Here is a 14,154-nt window from a genome sequence, read left to right as displayed (position 1 = left end):
AATGGCCCTTTGTAGACAATGGGAAAAGTTCCCTAAGCAAAATAAAGGGTAATAGTATCAAATCATCCCCATTCAAATAAAAAGTTTCAAGCTTTCAGTTAAATACACATTCTGTCCAGGTTGTCCCTTTTAATTCTTTTGTCCTGCGGCTACTATATATCAGTCATAAGGTTTGCTTGTCTTTTTTTTCTTGAGAAATGGTCTTCCTCTGAGTATTGATCTAGACTGCTAGAGGTTTCTGTGAGAGTGCTAACTGACAGAAACTTTCCCTCTGTGATCATACTTTCCAGGATTGTTCTTTATTCCAAGTAGCCATGAGTAGCTTGATAATTTTCTTCATTTGATTTGTTTGCATAATTTCATCTAGATTTGTCCTTGCCCAGGCACTCCATTTCATTTCATTTCATTTGGTTGTCTTATTGAATGAATTGGGGAGTGGGGGGACTTGGCATATGCTTATTTCTGTCCACTTTAGGTGGATAGCCTGTAAATTTGTTTACACAGTTTGTTGCAGCAATTTCGTGATGTAGTTGTTTCCTGTTTTGATTTTTCAGGTGAAAGATATTTACCATGCAGATGCATGCAAAATAATTCCATCAAAGTTCTCTGGTTCTAAAGAAGTTGTGCCACTTCATTTTCGTAGAACAGTAAGTTTGCCTTTTCCATTTTTGAAATCATGATTTTCATGTTTCCAATAATCGGGGGGAGGGGGTGTTGGGGCATAACTGTGAGCTTGACTTCTGATGTGTATCATTTTGTGGGTGACGAGTGATAGTTTGTTGGTTGAATCTTTGTTTCGGGGTGATTGTTGCCATTGCTTGTGTGGAGATTTAGCCTCAAGTTGGCTGACATTTTAATCGGGATGGACCTTTAGTTTTGCCTAATATATTGGGAGATGTCTATTAGATATAATGCTCTTAATTTATTTGCCCCCCTACAGAATTGGCAGCATAAGAAGTGCTATATTAAGATAAAGAATAAGAGGGTACGGAAAGAACCTATGTGTACTCGTAGTATAGAAGCTTATCCAAATTACTTAATGCCTAGATAAAATAGAAATTTATTCAAGATGAGAAAGGTGAGGAGTGTTATATTGGGGAGTGGGGGGGGGACCTACAATTTCTGGAATGACAAAAGCAACCTTCAGTTATACACTGAAAGGGTCCACATACTCAGTTATTCACATAGTGAGAAGCCATCATTAAATGCAAGAGGGAAAGGGCTAAAAAGTTATGGGCTGCAACAACTAGGAGCCAGTTGCAGGGCCTGAAATAGGATTTGTGAAGCTGTGGCTATGTTAAATTAGTAATGACATTCTTGCTTTTCATTTTTTTTTCTCCCTTGGATTTTTTTATTTCTACTGCCCTGTTTTTATCATTATCATACAGTATTTTCATCGAACTTGTGCACAGACTTGAATTATTTTTTTTGAAATAGCCTTTTTTGTTGAATGATCTTTACTTATTGGATTATGAACATTGGATATAGTTCTTCCTGCTTTGCCTGCTTAAGTTTCTATCTCGAACAAGTTTCAATAATTTTAGTTTTCATGATTTCGTTTGATGATACTGGTGCTCAGTTTGTTTCTCTGCTGGATAAATTAATCTCCTCTGGCTCTGGACAGTTGTCAGGTTCATCATCAACTCCTTTGGATGCGGAAGAAATTTATTTTGATTTCAGAAAGCAATGCTTCATTTTTTCAAAGGAGAGGGAGACCTTTTGCAAGCTTCCTTACCCTTCAAAAGAAACATTTCGATACTACCTCAAAAGTACAGGCTATGGGTCAGAAGCTAAAGCGGCTGCAGCCACTGAGAAGTGGGGTCGGAATGTGTATGTTCTCTTTGCACTGTTTATTTTTCTATTGCTAGACTCAGTCAAATATTGATTATTGTTAGATATACTAGGTTTTTATTTTTTCCTGATAGGTGGAAATTTTCTTAAACTATTTTATTGCAGTTTAAGGTCTCCTTAAATCTTGGATTTTTTTTGGGTGAATAAAAATTCATTACCAAAGAAGAGAAGAATGAATATACAAAAGCAAAACCCAGCCTTCACATAGGGGGAGAGGCCCCAGGAATTTACAATAAGCCTATTTCTAGGGGAGCCAACAGATTGGCCAGGAGACCCAGAAATCTTAGATTTGACTTCAAAGATGATGGAGTTCCAAATCTGCTGAAAGGATCTAGACTTTGAGGTCCACCTCCTAAGGTTACGCTCAAACCAGATATGGGAGATAGTAGTTCCAAAAGCTAATTTCCCCAGTGGATTGCAACAGGATTTTCCTGTAAAGGTCATGTCAACCTAGATCCATTCTCTCTCGATGGGCAGAATTCTTCTTCTCCTAGGCCAACATTTGGTCAGCAAGTGATTCCAATCTACAGAAGAGAAGGGGCAGTAAAAGAATAGGTGATCCACACCTTAAGAGGCATTCCAGCATAGGTAGCATTGGGGGGAGACTAGAATCTGACGGCGGATGAGAAAAGACTGCATAGAGAGGCAGCCAGTGAAGTTGTGGTGTGGCTTTTGAACCAGACCAAATTACACCAGAATTTAGTGCTACCTTGAGCCTTGATAAGGTCCTGAGCCAACTTGGCACTAAAGAGACCCCCGACGAGGAAGCAGAACAGAAAACAATAAGTGGTAGGCCACTAGGCCTTCTAGCGATGCTTGACAAAACACTCCCGATAGTGGTCAAAAGGGGAGAAGAGAGGGGGGTAAGAGCCATCCGAATCAACTTAGTAATACTAGCATGATTGACATATTTGATTCTTCTCAAGCCCAGGCCTCCTTCATCTTTGGGAAGACAAACAGAGCACCAACTGACAGCATGGAGAAATCTGGAGGTATCACATCCCTTCCAAAGAAAAGCACATATGAGGGATTCCATGATGCAGATTCGTCACCGAAATGGATTTATTTCTTTAGAAATAAGTCTAGGGTTGGGTTATATGTATGTTGGGCCTTTGATCCCATGGGTTTTCTATGTAATAGGCCACTTTTATGGGCCTAAAAGAGGGGTACATAGGTTGCATACGGGATTAGCCCAATATTTAGTCTATTTTTATGTTTTTAATTGAACCGGTTTAAATTGGTTGCATCCAATTGGTTCAATTGGTCTAATTTAAGTGAAGTGATCCTATTGGATAGTAGGGAATCTTCTTTATTTTAAGTAGTTTAAGTTGTTTTTAAGTCATTAGGACTCTATTTTGAGTCTATTTTAGTTTCCTAGTCAGTTTAAGTTACCTAATAGGTTAGGGATTGGGTTAGGCCTTTCCTTTTTAGAGTAGAAGTCTATTTTTGAGTCTTTTATATAAGGTTGTAAGGGGCAAAGCCTTGAACACGAATTTGATTAATGAAAAGCTTTTTGTTTGTCGCCATAGTTGCTTGCCCGCTCTGTTGAGTGTTGCTCTGCTGAGTGTGCATCCTTGTGGTTCTATCAAGGTGGAAAGGGACTGGTGGAATCCGGTTGACTCGTTACACCGTGACGGCTGGGAGGATCTTCTTCAATTCGAAGGTGGTTCTATCCTTCACATCTATTCAAGCTGCTGCCAGTGGAGTCTCCAGTAAGTTTGACACCTAATTTCTTCTTCTAACCCTCTAATCTTTTACCCCAATTGATCCCCTTTATTTTTTGTTTGAATCCTATAAACCCTAACTCCATTAAACCCTAGATCTTGCTGTCCAGTTTTACAGAATTTTCAAAACACTTAAAACTCTATAATACCTACATTATTAGAGTCCTATAAACCTGCCTAGCCATACCCCCTAAGCCCCCCTTTCATTATCCTAACCTAAGCCCTAGATTTGACCTAAAACTGCAATTCTGTTCTACTGAAGCTGCAGAACCAGCAGCCCCTTTGTTCTTTGTTATTGGTCCTAGTTTAATTGGCTTCTAGTAGGGCTTTACCCTATCTAGAACTACATTATTTTGGTATCAAAGCTATGGCGGAGGGAAGCTCCAACCAAGCCTCGAAAGACCCACCTCCCTTCGTTTTCAAGACCCGAGTTCGTCTACCCAATGGGAGCACAACCATATTAGTTGTTGATGAGAGGCGACGTAACAACATTATTTCACAATCTGTGGTGGATATGTTGTCCCAGTCAGGAGAGATTTGCATCATGCCTATAGGTCAAGTCTTTGTTGAATTTGAGTGTTCCTCATACTCTGACGGTGCTTGGTGTAAGCCGGTACCATCTCCAAGGAGCGTTATTGCAGTAGGTTGTAATTGGTTGGATGAGCGACAAGGTTAGATTGAACCTGAAAACAACTCGTGTGTTCTACCTCATCGACACCGTCTATACCGTTTGTTTACTCTAAAAGGGTTACAACCAAAGGTGACCACATCGACTGTACAACCACAGGGACTGCCAAACATGTCAACTCAAATGCAAGTGGCATCGACTGTGTTTGAAGTTTCACCAACGGCTGATGCGCCAACAGAAGATTCTACTAAAGCAGTCAATGTTGAAGAAAACAAAGTAGACAAAGCTAAAACAGCAGAAGATGAAGAGGTGGTTGACGGCACTCCACGGGAAATCGTTGGCATTCAAGATGTTGTTCTTTAAGAGGTACAGCTTGTGCCTCAAGTTTTAGATGAGAAGGTTATCAACGTTGAAGACTCTATGAACACAACATACATAGTTGATATTGATTCAAAGGTCGAACACATAGAGTTTGTTATGCCACCATGGGTCTTTGAAGAGAAAGCTCCACGCCTTGAAGATTTCATCCCTAATGTTCCTACATCACTAGAATTTTGTTTGGGAATGATTGAAGTTGCTACGCATATGTTGTTTCCCCCTCATCAATGCAAAATTCGAGGACGAATTTTTTCAAGTTGGGGAGAGTTGATGCAGATTCGTCACCGAAATGGATTTATTTCTTTAGAAATAAGTCTAGGGTTGGGTTATATGTATGTTGGGCCTTTGATCCCATGGGTTTTCTATGTAATAGGCCACTTTTATGGGCCTAAAAGAGGGGTACATAGGTTGCATACGGGATTAGCCCAATATTTAGTCTATTTTTATGTTTTTAATTGAACCGGTTTAAATTGGTTGCATCCAATTGGTTCAATTGGTCTAATTTAAGTGAAGTGATCCTATTGCCTAGTAGGGAATCTTCTTTATTTTAAGTAGTTTAAGTTGTTTTTAAGTCATTAGGACTCTATTTTGAGTCTATTTTAGTTTCCTAGTCAGTTTAAGTTACCTAATAGGTTAGGGATTGGGTTAGGCCTTTCCTTTTTAGAGTAGAAGTCTATTTTTGAGTCTTTTATATAAGGTTGTAAGGGGGCAAAGCCTTGAACACGAATTTGATTAATGAAAAGCTTTTTGTTTGCTGCCATAGTTGCTGCCCTGCTCTGTTGAGTGTTGCTCTGTTGAATGTGCATCCTTGTGGTTCTATCAAGGTGGAAAGGGACTGGTGGAATCCGGTTGACTCTTTACGCTGTGACGGCTGGGAGGATCTTCTTCAATTCGAAGGTGGTTCTATCCTTCACATCTATTTAAGTTGCTGCCAGTGGAATCTCCAGTAAGTTTGACACCCAATTTCTTCTTCTAACCCTCTAATCCTTTCCCCCAATTGATCCCCTTTATTTTTTGTTTGAATCCTATAAACCCTAACTCCATTAAACCCTAGATCTTGCTGTCCAGTTTTACAGAATTTTCAAAACACTTAAAACTCTATAATACCTACATTATTAGAGTCCTATAAACCTGCCTAGCCATACCCCCTAAGCCCCCCTTCCATTATCCTAACCTAAGCCCTAGATTTGACCTAAAACTGCAATTCTGTCCTACTGAAACTGCAGAACCAGCAGCTCCTTTGTTCCTTGTTATTGGCCCTAGTTTAATTGGCTTCTAGTTGGGCTTTACCCTATCTAGAACTACATTATTCCAACTTCGAAATAGTGGACTGAGGAAGCCAAAAACCGGACCAGTAGATGTAAGAGGACTGAAGAACAGATCTTATCATCTCAAGGCGGCTGACATAAGTGAGAAGCTTCCCTTTCCAAGGTTGAAGCCTTTTGCGAAGGCAATCCAGGATAGGGGAACAATGATGGGCAGTCAACCTGGAGGGGATCAAAGGTAAGGTCAAATACTTAACCGAAAGACGGCCCACGGGGAACCCCTTCATCTCTCTAAAGAAAAACGAATTAGCCTCACCAACCCCAACAAGGAAGAGGGGGGGGGGTTGGAGCAGGTGGTGTGGGGACCAGCCATAATTTGAAAGAGGTTCAAACAAGACAAAATGGACTGAACTGAAGGGAAGTCAGCTTTAGAGAAGATCACGAGATTGTTGGTAAAGGCCAAATGCGAGATCTTAAGAGATTTACATATGGACATAGGGGTGATGAGAAGCTGGTCCATGCTAGATTGGATGCATCTGGAAAGAACTTCTAGAGATAAAGAGGTAATGGGAGAGGGGACAGCCCTAGCGAATGCCAACAGAGGAAGAGAAGAACTCGGCGGGACTACCAATGACCAAAATTGAGAAGCGGGGAGAAGAAACGCAATGGTAAAACCAGCTGATGAAAATAGGAGGAAAGGATATATTAGGGAAGACAGTGATGATGAAGTCCCATGATTTGGAATCAAAGGCTTTGTGAAGGTCAATTTTCATAAGGGCAACAAGGAGATGAGATTTCTTGTCAAAGCCTCTAACAAGCTCAGAGCAGAGGAGAATGTTATCACTTATCGGTGATGGACCTGCTAGGAATGAAGGCTGATTGGTTTGCACTGACTAAGGAGTCAACCACCAGCTTGAGGCAGTTTGCAAGGATTTTGGCAATAAACATGTACAGAAGGTTGCAAAGGGATATGGGCCAGAAGCTAGATTAAAAGGAGCACATTCTTCTTCTTAGGGACGAGGCATAGAAAGGTTTGGTTGATGCCTTTAATCTGGCTGGGGTTGTAGAAGAAACTCTGTAGGGTTAAAACGAGGTCTAGTTTGATCATGGAACTAAGTCTCTGTATCGTAGTTGACCGAGACAAAACCTTAGGGGAGTTTAAAAATACCAAGCTTCGACTGGTTTCGACCATATTTCGGTAATTTCTCAAGTTTCGACATGAACACTTATATAAATTCACTTATCCCCATCGAAACTTGAGGAAACATGGCTTGAAACCAGGACATGCACGTATTTATACAAAATATCATTTAAGTAACTGTTTTTATTTACTTAAGATATTAATCATAAATAATCAGCTACCCCCTATTTGAATCCAATAAAAATAGTTAAAAAATCAAATTCCAAAAGGATAAAAAGTTAAAATAATCAGCTACCCCCTATTTGAATCCAATAAAAATAGTTAAAAAATAAATTCCAAAAGGATAAAAAGTTAACTCTCCAGTTCAAGAACAAAAACTGGATTTTCGGCGGTAGGTGCAATTTTTAACTTTCTAATGCTGGGGTTTTTCTCAAATCTAAAAATTCCATAAATCTTAATATGATAAAGCATTGCTAAAAACCAAATGAGCGGTAAAATATTCATTTGTTTTGATGTCTGAAAAAGCATTGCTAAAAACCAAGACGGTGGAGGCCTGTCTCAGCGCTTAGGCGGTAAAGTGGCCGCCTAAGCGGTAAAGGCGGTCTAGTGTTAGTTTTCCCCCTCCCCCCCCCCCCCCCCCAAACATTCAATACATGATGGCATGATGCATCATAGTATCATTCCTTATATCATTAAAAATTAAATTTAAGCGACCTCAAGTCATCAAAATGAAAAATCATACATGATACATAAAAATTCAGAATAATCAAACATCATAAATTAATTAGAAACTAAAAGACAGCACAAATGACTAATCAACATTCTCTTATTTAGTAATCAGTTAATCACTAATCAGTAATCACTAAGTCCTAGATAAAAGACTAACTATTATCATCATTTCATAAAAGACATAGTTGCATAACATACCTTAACCAGGAAGAAGCAGGCAGCAGTAAATCAAGTAAAAAAAAAAAAAAAAGCAGCAGCAGCAGTAGGCTTTACAGAGTACAGAGAAGAAGAAGCAAAAGAAGCATCGAAGTTACCATTTACCAAGCAAAAAAAAAGAGAGAAGAAGCAGGCTGCAGCAGGCGTTAAAATAAAAAAAAAAACAAACAGAGAAGCAGGCGTTAAAAAAAAAGAAAAAAAAAAGAAAACACTCGAATAGAGAAGAAGAAGACTAAGGAGTACCGGAGTAGGGACTTACCTTGCTAGAAGAGTCGAGTTGCTGTTGGGGGGGGGGGGGGAAGCAGTAGCAGGCGTTAAAATTAAAAAAAGAAGAAGAGGAAAACAGAGTTACAGAGAAGTAGAAGAAGAAGAAGACTAGGGAGTACCGGAGTAGGGGCTTACCTTGCCGGAAGAGTCGAGTTGCTGTTGCCTCCTTGCCAGAACTGGAAGAGACAAAGAGTCGAGTTGCAGACTTGCAGTTGCGCAGAGGCCAGAGAGGAGTCGAGGATTCGAGGGTTTTAGTTTCTAAGTTTTAGGGATTTTACTGTTTACTTTTGAGAGTTTAGACTTTTAAGTTTTTAGTTTTAAATCTTATTTATCCCATGTAGCAGCGTACATTAAAATCCTTATACACAAACCAATAAAAATCAAACAAAAAGAATAAAATAAAATGAATTAAAAAAATCAAAAAACAAAACCATGAGTCATGAATGGCAGTCAATTTGACCATATGGCGCACCAAGGCGTCACTTTAACGGCCTTGGCGACGCCTAGATGGTCAAAGTGACCGCCATTCATGACTCATGGTAAGCGTAGCCCCACTTAGTGCCTACATTTCCGCCTGGACGTGCCTTGACAACTATGATTTTCCAAACAGTTGCTAAGTTTTACTTTCTATTTTTGTAGCCTAGCCTCAGTCTATATAAAAGCAGCTATTGTAATTGATTGACGCAAAATTAATGAATGAAGTTTTGAGGCATTCTTGCACTGGATTATAGGAGTAAAACCCCTGTTCAACAGCTGGGATAGCTGTGGGTGAGAGTCCCAGGGCTGAGAAAGCCCATCCCCTACCCCCTTCTTCTATCTTCTCTTCTCCTCCCTTCCCTGTTTGATATACACTGCTGTGCTGTTTCTGTGACTGCAATAAACTATTGTGAAGATACCCTTTGAAGACTTGGGTCAACCTACCATCAATTGAAGTGCAGCTGCTGTTGCTGATCAACATAAGGAGGTTATTCACACCTTGTGGATTCAGTTCTGCCCCCAGTTCCTGCTGCAACTTCATGGCTGCAGCTGCATATCTCCACATTCCTCTATCAAAATCTGCTGGGTTTTGGAGCATAGATCCACACCACTAACCCACTTGATCCCAGTTCTGGCCTATTCTATTGACTGGATTGTTCTACAGCACCAATATCTCCACTTCTGCCCATCAGAACTGAACCAAACTTTCTGCAAAGATTCTCCTCATTGCCTACTCCACTCAATCAATCTTAGAGCCCATTCTCACTACTGATTTGCCTGGTATTTGTTACTTTCTATTTTGGTGTTTACCTCCTAAATCTGATTTGATTCCATTATTGATGATCTGCTGCAACTATTAACGTTCTTACTGTAGAGTGGTTCTTAATTGAATCCCTTCTACATTAAATATACTAGATTTTAATTAGTAGTTGTTAAATTCCAGACTGGCTTTGACTGGGAAAAGGGGTCGGTTCTCTTTTATTCGAGGAACCCAATAGATATATATTTGAGAATTAATAGACGAGCAAATTTATTGGGTTATTCTTTATTCTTGATTGCTGCTTGGACAATGCAAATTGACAAAATGTGTAATTATCATGACCTTGGACTTGTCTTCTTGGGTGGGGGTGGAACTGTCGTTCAGAGCTAGAACAATTGTACCAGTTCATGTACCAATCATTGGCAAATGCATGTCTTATGCACCCTTCTTCGACTAGAATTTGGTTTCCAACTTACCTTACTTGCCAATACTTCCAAAGTTCGTGTATGACCTCTGAACTAGAGTTTATCAGAGTACATGCTGAGAAGAATGCACTATTGATACACTCGAGGAGATGGACAATAGCAGACATTGTTTTGCTTGTAGCTGTCCCCTCGGCTTTTCTCTTTATTTATTTATTTATAGCTTGTAAACCTGAAAATATTTTGCCTCTGCACCTAACTTCATCTATTTTATTTCACGCAGTTTTAGCGATTAATAAGGAATAGAAGTCCTATGCTGCCAAATTTTTTCTTGGACTGAGTTTGTGGGATCTTTAATTTATAAATGTGATAATTCTTTAATGGCTAATATTTTTGTCATTTACTAGACCTTTTTTGTTTTTACAGATTTGAATACCCACAGCCCACGTTCCGGAAGTTAATGAAAGAACACTGCATGGAGCCTTTTTTTGTGTTTCAGGTTTGTCATTGTCTGAAGCTTCTACCCCCACCTTCCCCCCAAAAAAAAAAAGGAAAAAGAACTTTTAGGGTAGCAAATAAGTGTTTTCAGCAGTGTTTTGACTTATGAGGGATTGTTGTGCTGGGTTACCGGATTGTTTGGGATGACATTATTGGTTCCCAATGGCCATCCCAACCTTTTTGACTAGTGGGTTGTTGGGAACTGTGGACCAGTCAACAGACTGACCCCTTTGGGCGGTTGGATTGTTCAAATTGGGTCTGACCATTATTTGTATTTCTTAAATAACTTAGAATGAATTGCACTCGAATTCAGCCCCTGAAAGATGGAGTATCAGTGGTCACACCAATATGCACAATGCACATATTTGCTCTTAGGGTGGCAGAGTTTGGACAAATCTGGGTCTGGTTTGTACAACCTGCTTTCTACACCTGTCCAATCCCGACCTAGTCCAAACCTGGATTTGGAGGAGGTCATTTGTCCATGTCAGACCTGGTTTCTATCTGGGTTGCTGTGTCCAACCTGGTTTTTCTTTGTTGAATATCATATTTCTTTATAAATTATCACAAAAGAATAGTTACATATATTAAGAATAGTAATACTAATATATTATTTTCAAGATCTGAAATCATCTCTGAACCTTATCAGCATAAAGGTTTTACCAGCTTAGCTAGCAATCATTTTCTAACTTAAAACAAAACTATTATTTGTCATATGACTCATATCTTAACATTTCAAGTTTGGACAAACCAGGTTGACTTGTGCAAGTTAAACTTTGATCTGACATAGTTTTACATTTCTTGTCTGAACCTAGTTTTACATTTCTTGTCAATATCCAATATCTCAGAAACTTACCATACTTGGTCAAAATATCACAGACACCCCCTATTTTTATGAATTTGTTTCAATTTAGTCCACTCCGTTAGTCTCTGCAGTTAAGTGTCTGTTAACTCTTTTTAAATGGCGAAATTACCCTTACCTGTGAAACCCATTTTCTGCCCTTCTTCTTCTCCTTCTTCTCCTTCTTCTCCTTCTGCTGTTTCTTCCGCCGCCGCCGCCACCACCACCACCACCACCGCCACCCCCTCCAACCCTCCTTTTCTTGCTCCCCTGCAACCCCGTCTCCGTGCGACGACTGAAACTGTTTTGCACCTCAACAATGTCGAGGATTGCATCTACAACTCTCTCTCTCTCTCTTACTCCCCTTCTCTCCGGCTAGAAGTCTCAGGACCCACCTCCTTTGTTTTCCCATAACCCACCGCCGCTGCAATTTTTTCCCCCACCCCCACCCCACTGCCGTGGCTAATCAGGCTAATCAGCCGCTGCAATTTTTTCCCCGTTGCTGCTATGGTAATTCTCACACAATCCCTCTCAAACCTAGAAAACCTAGCAAGGGTTTTTGGAGAAGAGAAAGCAGAGAAGCAGCTCTCGGTGAACCTCTTGAAGGTTCTGACAATGGCTTTCATCAGTAAATTGGGGATTGTACTTAAACAGACTGTGAGCGGACGTGTTAATGCTGAATTGTCAGCGTCAAATCCTTCTATTTTCCAAGCCATAAGATGCATGTCATCTTCGAAACTCTTTGTTGGAGGTCCTTCATATAACACTGATGACCAAGGCTTGAGAGATGCCTTTACTGCTTATGGGGAGGTTATTGAAGCAAGAGTAATCATGGACCGTGAAACGGGCAGAAGGCTTTGGCTTTGGCTTTGTTTTTGTTAGTTACACATCTAGTGAGGAGGCGTCTTCTACCATTCAGGCTTTGGATGGGCAGGATCTTCAAGGCCGAAGGGTAAGAGTGAACTATGCGACAGATAGGGCAGGAGGATTCCGCAGTGGTGGTGGTGGCTTTGGAGGTGGTGGCAGCGGCTATGGTGGTGGTGGTGGCTATGGCGGTGGAGGCTATGGCGGCAGTGGTGGTGATAACAGCTATGGAAGTGGAGGGGGCAGCTATGGTGGTTCTGGAGGCAGTGGTTTTGGTGGTACTGGCAACTATGGTGGTGGTGGCGGTGGATATGGCAGTGTTGGAGGCTATGGTGGTGGAGATGTTGCTGGCGATGGCAGCAGTGCCGGTAGTGGAAGTTATGGTGTTGCAGGTGGTGGTGCTACTGGTATGGGTGGTGATGGTAACTAATGGCGTCGATTACTGATTACCGACTCTGTGGTGTTATCATCATGTGGGTGCTGTGTATGAGACGACGCTAGATTTGTCAGATCTCCGTCTCTGCAAAACCTTAAAAGCATTGGTCTTCGAAGACCTCATGAAGCAGATCTGGAGAAATTCCATTTCTCTTATATCTTTCATTTTAACTTATCAAAAATGAACCGAAACCAGTACTGATGGTTGCCGGAGCCGGAGCCGGAGCCATAGAGGGAAGAAGGTGAAATGACAGTTTTGTCCTTTTATTTAAATAACTAAGGGGTAAAATGGATATTTAGGGAAGAAGATGAAATGGCAGTTTTGTCCTTTTATTTAAATAACTAAGGGGTAAAAATGGATATTTCACCTTTGGGTACTAACTGTGCTTAATGTTTGGGGGCGTCTGTGACATTTTGATCAAGTATGGTAAGTTTCTGAGATATTGAATACTTTTAGGGGGTGTCCGTGAAATTTTCCCAAACTATTATTTGTCATATGACTCATATCTTAACATTTCAAGTTTGGACAAACCAGGTTGACTTGTGCAAGTTAAACTTTGATCTGACATAGTTTTACATTTCTTGTCTGAACCTAGTTTTACATAGTTTTGCATTTCTTGTCTGAACCTAGTTTTATCTTGGTCAGACGGAGGAGGCAGGCCAGTTAAAATTTTGCCTCTCCTATCTGCTTTAGTTTCATTTATATGTTCTATATGGATGTTATCCAGTCCACTTAGCCTAATGTTTTCTGGAATGTTCCGGCCATTGGACTGTTGGACCATTAACTACCACGCCAAGATGTTCTTGACGTTTGGTTCAGTTTTAAATGCATCGATTTTTTGTTCACAACCCACTTCTCTTCTTTTTTGCTAATTCTAGTATTGAAATAATTCGATGCATGTAGGTCTTCTGTGTGGGTCTCTGGTGTTTAGATGAATATTGGTATTACAGTTTGTTTACCTTGTTCATGCTATTCCTGTTTGAATCAACAATGGCAAAAGCTCGGTTGAAGACACTAACTGAGCTTAGGCGTGTGAGAGTGGATGCGCAGACCTTAATGGTGCATCGCTGTGGAAGGTTTGCCATCTGAACTTCATTACTACGGTCTCATGGTCTTTTAAATCTAATATTGGTATTTACTTTTGGTTTTAGGTGGGTGGAGCTCCCTGGAACAGAACTTCTTCCCGGAGATGTTGTGTCAATTGGGCGCTCTTCTGGTCAGAATGGTGAAGATAAATCTGTTCCAGCAGACATGCTTATATTAGCTGGAAGTGCGATTGTGAATGAAGCTATTCTAACCGGCGAGTCTACTCCTCAGTGGAAGGTGATTCTCTATTTCAATTTGCTCTAGTCTCCTTGTTTGTTACTTTTGGTACATGGCTTTTGCTCTTCTTTTTAGATTTTAGTGCATGATGAATTTTATACATGGACCTAGCTCCACCCCCCCCCCCCCCCCAAAAAAAAAGAAGAAAAAAAGAAAGTGTTTTAAGTGATTAATTATGGAGAAGAGGTTTCTGAGCGGTCCAATCTAGTAGGGGTTTTCTATGTGGCCGAAATATCTGCCATGTGGCAACTCAGATGATGCCCTAAATTTTGTGGACTGGTAGACCCTAAGGTCCCCTAATGACATTTCAAGTTTCAGCCCAAATGGAGTTTTTCAA

At 40.4% G+C, this 14,154-nt stretch overlaps 1 protein-coding gene across 3 annotated transcripts in view; it reads left to right on the top strand.

Annotated features, from left to right (window-relative positions):
• Positions 1-14,154, top strand: part of LOC122657746 (probable manganese-transporting ATPase PDR2) — a 49,026-nt gene that overhangs the window by 2,958 nt on the left and 31,914 nt on the right. For all 3 annotated transcript variants that reach the window (XM_043852539.1, XM_043852538.1, XM_043852537.1), the window contains 5 exons: positions 555-647; positions 1,625-1,830; positions 10,285-10,357; positions 13,398-13,570; positions 13,646-13,817. In XM_043852539.1, the coding sequence (XP_043708474.1) occupies positions 555-647; positions 1,625-1,830; positions 10,285-10,357; positions 13,398-13,570; positions 13,646-13,817 (717 nt within the window). The remainder of the gene's footprint in view (positions 1-554; positions 648-1,624; positions 1,831-10,284; positions 10,358-13,397; positions 13,571-13,645; positions 13,818-14,154) is intronic.

Source organism: Telopea speciosissima, chromosome 4, assembly GCF_018873765.1.
Source record: "Telopea speciosissima isolate NSW1024214 ecotype Mountain lineage chromosome 4, Tspe_v1, whole genome shotgun sequence".
Classification (NCBI taxonomy): Eukaryota; Viridiplantae; Streptophyta; class Magnoliopsida; order Proteales; family Proteaceae; genus Telopea; species Telopea speciosissima.
The sequence above is the reverse complement of the archived record's forward strand: the minus strand, read 5'-3'. Positions and strand labels throughout refer to the sequence as shown.